The sequence below is a fragment of the Fukomys damarensis genome, unplaced genomic scaffold, assembly GCF_012274545.1.
Source record: "Fukomys damarensis isolate Sample0158 unplaced genomic scaffold, DMR_v1.0_HiC HiC_scaffold_9, whole genome shotgun sequence".
NCBI classification, from domain to species: domain Eukaryota; kingdom Metazoa; phylum Chordata; class Mammalia; order Rodentia; family Bathyergidae; genus Fukomys; species Fukomys damarensis.
In genome coordinates this window covers 3,889,406-3,898,730 of record NW_022900921.1, presented here as the reverse complement: position 1 = coordinate 3,898,730, position 9,325 = coordinate 3,889,406, and the positions used below count along the sequence as shown (strand labels likewise).

The following is a 9,325-nucleotide window of genomic DNA, read 5'->3' as shown; positions in this document are numbered from 1 at the left end:
TTTTTTTTTTTTTTTTTTTTTTTTTTTTTGGTATCAGGAATTGAACTCGGGACCTTGTGCTTGTAAGGCAGGCGGCAGAACCACTGAGCTAAATCGCTGGCCCTGTGTGTCATATTTCAACAACTACCTAGCCCAGTGCCTAACTCATAGTAAATTCTTAATAAATACAAGAATGAATGTTTTGGTTACATAATAAAATGAATCCATTTTGTTAAAAGTTTACATTATAAAGTTTTTTAAAGTTTTATAACAATGAAATTAATACCAAAAACAGTGGAATTGGCTGGGATGGCACCTGCCTGTAATCCCAGCACTTAGGAGGCTGAGGCAGGAGGATCACAAGTTGGAGGCCTGGGAGGGCTACATTGAGTTCAAGGCCAGCCTGAACTACATGATGAGAAAAAGAAAACAAAAGATAGTCTCAAAAGAAAGACGGTTAAAAGACTGTCTCAAAAAGAAAACAAAGACAGTGGAATTTTGCTTTCATTTTAGCAGTGGGTGAGGAAATACTGTTAGCTTAATTTTAAATCTCGTCACAGTTTTCAACATAATATATATATACATATATATATATTTTTTTGTTGTTGTTGTTAGGAAAAGGCTCCAAATACCTCTTCTAATTGTCCATCTACACCAATTCCTGATAATTCTAAGCCTCGGAGAACGAAGCTTGCCTTTGATGACAGGTGAGATAAATAGATTTTTTAAAATGTATTTAAGAAATGATTCCCAAGTCACCGGTAAAAGAAACTTGTTTTAATATCTGTCAGTGACCAGAGGTCTCCTGTTTGTGTGTGATCCACAGAATATTTCGGTTTAACTTGAAAGCACCCTCTAGCCCTAGTCTAGTGCTGCTCCTTTAACAGAACTGCATGGTCCTTGGTGGGTGAGGATGAGGCGTACTCCAGCAGGCGGTCACTGTTGCTGACACCACTGTAACCACTGTAATGCTGTTTAAATAAGTATTTTCTTGGCTAAAGAAAAGTAGAGTTGTTGCTTGCTGAATTTTTTTGTTGAAAAATTCTCCTATCTAGGTTTTACTTTGTCCTTGTTTTTTAGATAGTGTCTGACTGTAGTCCAGGCTCATTTTGAACCTGCTGTGTAGCCCAGGCTAGCCTTAAATTGTCAGTCCTTTCACCTTAGCCTTCTGAGTGCTGGGATTACAGGGTGTCCCAGCATGCTTAGTTTTTATTTACTTTTAATCTTTAAAACAACTCAAGAGAGTTAGTAGTTAATACTAGGGAGCTTGAGCCAGATATGGTGGTCCGTGCCTTTAATCCCAACTACTCGGGAGACTGAGTTAACAGGATCCTAAGTTCAAGCCCAGTGTGGGCTTAGAGAGACCCTATCTCAAAATAATATATATATTATAATACCATATATACGTAAGATATTATATCATATATAGAAAAAAGCTGAGGGTGCAGTTCAGTAGGAGGGCCTGGATTCAATTCCCAGAACTGCAAAAAATAAATATGTATATACACACAGTCAACCATATTAGGGAGCTTTAGGGAGCTTGGTTTCTGTTTTCCTGAATAAAACATTTGCCATGGGTGTAAATTATTAACCTGTTAAAAACATTTAATCAAAAAAAATGAAATGAATGTTTAATGATGTTTGTTTTCTTTACTTGAGAATATGAAAACAGTATTACTTGAAACTGAAATGAACTAGTGTTATCTTAAAATATTTTTCTATTTTATTTACAATGAAAATTTACATTGCAGAAATTACTCAGCAGACCATTATTTACAAGAAGCAAAAAAGCTGAAGCACAATGCAGACGCTTTGGTATGTACATGCTCTTGCACTTACGTGGTTAATCAGCTTAGCTTAAATCCCCTTTGCTGTTTGACCTTGCCGTGGCTGCTCTTCATGCCTGCTGCTCTCTCTGTAGTCTGACAGGTTTGAGAAAGCGGTGTACTACCTTGATGCTGTGGTGTCCTTTATTGAGTGTGGGAATGCACTGGAGAAGAACGCTCAGGAGTCCAAATCCCCCTTCCCTATGTATTCAGACACGGTGGAGCTCATCAAGTGAGTGGAAAACTTCGCTACCTTGTCAGCAGTGGCGTTTCTCGGGTCCCTTTGAAAGGGATTGATATAAGCAAACACATAAACCGAAGAGGATACTTAATCCTTTTTCCTGGGAAAAGGACACCTAGATGTCTTAGTGGGTGTTTTATTTAGGTTTGATCCAAATGTTTGAGCACAAAGGACGTCATAAGATCAAAGGGAGCCTCTTAAGATGAGCTCCGGCCCAGTGCTTTTAGATATATTTGTTACTTTATATGCAGTGGTGTTCTTTGGTTCCTTGTTTATTAAGCGTATTCTATTTTGTCTGCAGAATTGTTAAAATAATTCTCAAGTATTCTGCTTATCACATATTTATCTTAATTCACAGATACACTATGAAGCTAAAAAATTACTTGGCACCAGATGCTACAGCCGCAGATAAAAGACTGACAGTGCTTTGGTGAGTGTGGATTCTGGGCTGTCTTCAGTGACAGGCGGTTCCTTGATAAATTGTGCTGTGTATGCTCTGAGAGTAGCTCATGCATCGACCTTCTGTAATCCTGTCGCCAACCTGTTCTGTTAAAGCATCAAGCAGGAAATGTCTTGAAATTCCTACTGAAAGATTAAAATTGTTGTCAGTCTATCTCTGATCCATTGATGTTTTGATGAAAGCCCTGCTGTGGGGACTAATACCGGAACTCTTCATTCAATTAAAGAGATCGCTGTGCGAGCTCTTCTTTTGGTACCCTCTCTCTCCATTCACGTATATCTCCTTTTCTTAGGAGGAAAAGATGTGACTTGTTTGCTTTGTCCCTAGCCAGGGAAATATCATTTCACTTATTTTAGTTTACCTGTGTGTGTACTGAACACTGGGAATGGATCTGTGAATTAATCTGACGGTCCTATTCATCATGGTGTTTATAGTCTAGTTTGAGGAGACAAATTAAATAACCATGTAAGTATATAGGTTAAGTATTTTGAAAGAACAGTCTATGTTAGAAGAGTAAAGATAGGCAGACCTGTCTGTAGTTGGAAAGAACAACAAACTGTGTTTGTGTGTTCCATCAGAGTTATAATGTTCATTATTTTGTTTCTTAATTTTTGGATTATTTATAGTTTGGTCTGGAAACTCTATCCCTTAGCAGCTTTTTAATATGTTACTGTGATCTATTTATTGGTGTCCAGTGGATGGTGGTTTGGTTTCTAAATGTCAGCAACTAATGGGAGGCTAACCCTTGGGTTTTAACCATGTCCCTTGGCTGTGCGGTATACTACCATGAGAACACACCTTCTGGTTATGTCTAAGGCTTAGTGTTAGTGACATTGCTGAGGTCTGCTCACATTTCAGTCTTACAATCTTGCAAGAGCCAGTTCTCCAGTCTTGCACAGTGCAAAGGTTGTCTGTGCATTTGTGGCCAGAGTCTTCTGTCCTGGTAAATAAGTTGCCTTTTCCATTGGCTAGCCTGAGATGCCAGTCTTTGCTGTACCTGAGGCTATTCAAACTGAAGAAGGAAAATGCTCTGAAGTACTCAAAGACATTGACAGAGCACCTGAAGGTAAGTACGCAAAAGAGAAGGATCTATTTCCCGGGAGATAAAACTTTTGAAGTCTCCCATTCCTACTCTGGAAGTTCTCCCATATATAGGCATGACAGATGAGGGCAGGAGCTACTGTTTCAGAACTTTCAAATATGTCTGAGGTTTTGGGGTAAAGTTTCAAAACGTATGTATATCTGATTGTAGAATTTATGTAGTTGTATGCAGCAGCCATATTTATCTCTGAAGTGATCTTTATTTCCAGTACCATGCTTCTTTAAACTGTTATTTTAGTTTTCTAACACATTTTCCAGCTTTTTTCAGGTCAGCACCACATAAATGCTCCTGAAAGTCTGCTCTGGTTATGACTTGGAGCCCCCACTAGTTCACTGTTGTCCTTATGTTTAGGTCTGTACTGCTTACCCAAGCCTATAAGATCTTTAAGGTTTCTGTCTTTCTTACTCCTTTTTTAGACCTCTGCTTTAGGCAGACTGTATGGGTCACATACGTCCTTCTTTCTGCCTCCTCTTCACACAGAGTGTGACTCATCTCCCTATGTCGCTTCCCCATCCTTTTGTCTGAGTGTTACACATTATTCCCTTGCTTCTTCATGCCGTCTTGTAGGACATCCCATCTCTTACTGAGTAGCATCTTTCTGTTGTGCATACACACGCACACGCGCGCACACACACACGCACGCATTTTAGTGTATTCAGTTGGTGCAGCTTCATAAGATGAGCTCTGGCCCAGTGCTTTTAGATTTATTTAGAACTTTATATGCAATGGTGTTCTTTGGTTCTTTGTTTATTAAGTGTATTCCATTTTTTTCTACAGAATTCTTACAATAATTCTCAAGCACCATCCCCTGGCTTAGGAAGGTAGGTCAAATTTTATTCCATGAAGTATTCTTTGCAGCAAGTGTGGTAGCACATACCTTAAGCTAAGCACTTTTAGAGGCCGAGGCAGGAGGATTGCAAGTTTGAACTGAAAGTGGGCTAGTTAGTTGAGACCCTTTACCTGAAAATTTAAAAAGAGCTGGAAATGTAGTTGAGTGTGAAGGCCCTGAGTTAAAACTCCAGTGCTACATTCACACAATAATCGTTTGGAGCAGGTTTACTTATATATGATATGGAAATGGAATGGCTAGAGATCACCTCTTCCCAAAACCGGAAAAAGGGCAGCTAGTTTTACAAATTAAAATAATGTTGAGTAAAGTACTGTATTCATTCCTTCTTCATTAATTGATGCTGGGAATCCAACCCAGGCAGGGCTTTGTGCACACTAAGCACATGTTCTACCACTGAGCTACACCCGTCCCAAAGAAATTTTAGTTACTTTTTTCTGATTTGTGAATTTAAAATGTAAATTAATATGGTCATAGACTGATTAGAGATGAGGCATTTTACCTGCAAATACTTGAATTTTTTATGTGTTTTTTATTTGTTTTGCTTTGGTACCAGGATTTGAATTCGGGACATTGCACTTACAAGGCAGGCAGCAGCACCACTGAGCTCTCTCTCTCCCTCAGATACTTGAATTTTTAACAACACTTGAGCCCTTCTCACCGTTTAATTTTTGCAGTTACTTGGATTTATTACAGTGGGCTTAACTTTTTTTTTTTTTAACAGTGGCCTTAACTTTGTTTAAGTCTTGGCATTGCCAGAATTAGGTGGCATGATTGTAGCTTTTCCTCTTTCCTCACATGCATCACACTAATCCCAGCCACACTCAAAAAGAGGCAGAACCTATGAAACCTTTTTTTTTTTTTTTTTTTTTTTTTTTTTTTTTTTTTTTTTTTATGTTTCTGTTATGTTTATATGAATTGACTTTCAGTCTTTGCCCTTTTTTAAATTTTCCTGACTAAATTTGTAATACTAAAAGTACAGTTAAAAATACAAACAAATAGATTTCTTCCCCAGCTTTTGTTTGGTTTGTTGTCATAATTTGGGCAGTTTCACAAATTTTAATACTACCAAAATGAACTGAAAGATTTTAAAACTTGTTCAGAAATACTTGATTGTCAGGAAGCTTGAGGTGATTGCAGCTGATTTGGGTGAGGGCTGTACCTCTTAGTTCACTGAAGAATTTTGTTGAATCAGGAAAGTGCTAGAAATTATGCAGCTCAAGAAAAGGTGTTCTCACCTACTACCCCAATTTTGGGGGTTGTGAATTCCGTCCACCCTTTTACAAAATGATCTGAAAAATAGGTTAATTACATGCCCACATGGTGGGGAATATTGAGCTAGACTGGGGAGAGAGCTTCGAAGGTTTGAGCTACTACTAACATGGTATTAAGACTTCTTCAGCCATCTCTCCTTCCTCTTTCTGTTGTTGTTCATTAAAACAAAATATCTATAGCCAGGCGTGGTGACACATGCCCGTCATCCCAGCACTTGGGAGGCTGAGGCAGGAGGATCACTGTGAGTTTGAGACCAGCCTGGGCTACATAGTGAGTTCCACGTCAGTCTCAGCTACAGAGTGAGAACCTGTCTCAAGCAACAAAAACAAACAAACAAACAAACAAAATTAATGTATGTAGCGTAATCCACGACCTTTGGTACAATGGTACCTCAGTTCACGAACTTAATTTTTTCCATGATTTTGGTCAAGAAATTGGACAAGAACTGAATCAAATTCAATGGTTAGGTTTAGTGTTAACAAAACTTATTTTTGTGGCAGAATTTATTGTAGTTCTCCTCCAGTTCAGTTTGTGGTCAGAAGCGTGGAAAGAATTGAGTTCATGAACTAGAGCACCCCGTACGTAGGAGAAATTGTGCTTCTCTGGGAACTTTTATAGCCTGAAAGAGTCCTCACATTGGAGCCAGCGCTACACTGACCTCACACTGTGCATCTGTCTGACTAGCTTCCTGTTTTCTCTGGTGTGTAGCAAAGCTGTTGGGATGCCTTCTCCTGTGTCTCCAAAGCTGTCACCAGGCAATTCGGGAAATTACTCTTCTGGGGGCAGTAGTTCGGCGAGTGGTTCTTCAGTGACCATTCCACAGAAAATCCACCAGATGGCAGCCAGCTATGTTCAGGTTACATCCAACTTTCTCTATGCCACTGAAATTTGGGACCAAGCTGAGCAGCTTTCCAAAGAGCAAAAAGGTAGGTGGAGTTCTAGATAAAGTTTGAAGGGTAGAACTGTTAAAAGGAACCTTTATGATTTAGTTAAGTGGTATGTGTGTTATTACCTAGTGGTGAGACGAGCTAAACTATCTTGGTTTAAGACGAGTATGTGTCTTTCTTGGTATATTCAGTGCACTTCACACTTTAACAGTGATATATTTTTGGGCACAGTGGCACATGCCTATAATTCCAGCACTTGGGATGCTGAGGCAGGGGGGTTGCCATGAATTTGAGGCCAGCCTGGGCCACATAGTTCACGGCCAGCCTGAACTATATATTGAGATCCTATCTCAAAAAACAAAAAACTGGGTCAGGGATTTAGCTCAGTAGTTCCACCGCCTGCCTCACAAGTGCAAGGTCCCGAGTTTGATCCCCGGTACTAAACAAAAAAAGGCAATGTGTCATACTATGGGATGATTAGTATTTGACTGTGAAAATAAAATTACATGGGTTGGGGATTTAGCTCTGTGGTGCTGCCACCTGCCTTGCAAGGGCGAGGTCCTGACTTCGATCCCTGGTACCAAATAAAAAATTGAAAAAATAAGATTACATTTAGATGTGTTACGCATTTGAGATGTTTAATATATAAGAAAGAACATTCGTACTGGATTTTTAGATCAAATCGAAGGCATTTATGTTATAAAAGAGACAATTTCATAGCTTTCCTTAAAATTAGGTTGAAGCCTTTCATCTTAAAAGTATTATTTGGGGCCAGGATGTATCTAAGAGGCATTGTGCCTGCTTAGCAAGCATAAGGTCTTGAGTTTGACCCCCAGTACCCTCCCCCTAAAAAAGTTTATTATTACCTAAACTAAGAACACTGAGAATTATAAAAGTATTTAAAGTTCTTAGGGGAAAGTACTGTGTGAACACTGGCTTATTGTAGGTTTTTTTTTTTTTTTTTTGCAAATATAAGTGCATAGCATTTATTCAGATAGATCGTTTGAAGAGAAAACCTAAAATAGCCAATGTCAATGTTGTTTTTATCACATAGTACTTAAATACAGTATGAACAGGCACTCTGATGTAAATGAAAGATGCACTCATATTCCTAAAAAGGAGAATAAGGTTAAACAGAAATGCAACATTTATCTTTTATGTTCTTTCATACTTAGTTTGTCATCACATTTTCCCTATCATCTCAAACACGCATTTTTATTTTTTTAAATAGTTGGATTTATGGGCCAGGGATTTAGCTCAGTGGTTCCGCTGCCTGCCTCACAAGTGCAAGGTCTCAAGTTTGATCCCTGTTACCCCCCCAAAAAAAAAAACCAGTTGGAGTTATTTCAGACACGACCCAAGCGAGGTATATACATGTAACATTTCATTGACAGGTCCTGTAAGTATCTTCCCCGCTCCACTTTTTTCTGGTGGGGGGAGCACATGCTATTGATGGGAACCTGGATTTAGAATGTCTTATTCTAGATTGGACTCATTACTTCCGTATGTTAATTAATTTGTTGTCTTTTCTGTCTCATTTTCTTTATACTGATAGTTACATCTTGAGGATTGATGAGGTTCAAGTACAGCTGGTTTGTGTGTGTGTGTGTGTTTCTCTTTTCTGTAGTGAGAACCAGGGCCTTCTACATGATGGCCAAGCGCCCTTCCACCAAGCTAGGCTCCAGCCCGCACGTGTTTTAGTAAAGATACTCCATGAACGAGTGATGCTGAACCTTTTAGAGACCGAGAGCCCAGTACTGCAACCCAAAACCAAAACTTTCTTCTTGTAAAGTGTCAACACTGCAGTTAAACCTCAATACTGAGGTTTTAGTTTAGAAAATACAACTCCTTTGTGATGCGTAGCTGCTGGGGTGACTTGGCTCATGTGCTGATGGAGAGGACTCTGCATGCCCGCTGCAGCACACGGACCTTAATTGTGCCACCACTGCCACAGGCAGTACACTGGATTTACTATTGCCGCACGTCAGGAGGCTTGTAATAATTGCTGTTTTTGTAATAAGTCTCATCAGTAGAGTTATTCAGGTGATATCAGCCAGATCATTCTGATGCGCAGTAGTCAAGGAACTTGAACTGAAAAGAAAGAAAGAAACCTTTAATTTATACTTGTGATATTCATTGATGAATATTGCCTAGGTCCGTGATTGTATTCGAAAATAGAAAATTCATCAGGAATTTTCTTTCTCCGCCATTATGTGTCCCATGTCATCTCCCCGTCACCTTGCCTTACGGTACCAGACATTGAGAACATAGGGTCTTGTGTGTGTTAGGCAAGTATTCTATCACTGAGCTATATCCCCAACTTTCATTAGGGATTTTCTATTCTGACTTTCCTGCATTTATTAGCTAGGATTCTGTAAAGATGGGCCTTCCAGGGCCTGGGCTTTAGCTCAGTGGTCCCACCACCTGCCTTGCAAGCACAAGGATCCAAGTTCGAAATCTGGAACCCCCCCCCAAATATGGGTCTTCCTTCAAATGTTTGGTTATTTCTTGCCTTGTTTAAAAAGCAGTATCTTCTCAGTGGTTCGGTGGCCTGCCTTGCAAGTGCAAGGACTCAAGTTCAATCCCCAGTACAAAAAAAAAAGGCAGTATCTTCAATAACTCTTTTTTTTCTCTGCATGTCTAAAAACACTGTTAATGTCTAGCCCTACATCCTTTTTTTTTTTTTTTTTTTTTTTTTGTTTGGGGGT

The 9,325-nt window shown here is 39.3% G+C and overlaps 1 protein-coding gene across 3 annotated transcripts in view; it reads left to right on the top strand.

Annotated features, from left to right (window-relative positions):
• The window catches only part of Aff4 (AF4/FMR2 family member 4), a 74,001-nt gene that overhangs the window by 58,779 nt on the left and 5,897 nt on the right, over positions 1 to 9,325 (top strand). For all 3 annotated transcript variants that reach the window (XM_010639738.3, XM_033761562.1, XM_033761561.1), the window contains 7 exons: positions 595 to 686; positions 1,731 to 1,794; positions 1,901 to 2,037; positions 2,405 to 2,476; positions 3,479 to 3,572; positions 4,386 to 4,429; positions 6,439 to 6,656. In XM_010639738.3, the coding sequence (XP_010638040.1) occupies positions 595 to 686; positions 1,731 to 1,794; positions 1,901 to 2,037; positions 2,405 to 2,476; positions 3,479 to 3,572; positions 4,386 to 4,429; positions 6,439 to 6,656 (721 nt within the window). The remainder of the gene's footprint in view (positions 1 to 594; positions 687 to 1,730; positions 1,795 to 1,900; positions 2,038 to 2,404; positions 2,477 to 3,478; positions 3,573 to 4,385; positions 4,430 to 6,438; positions 6,657 to 9,325) is intronic.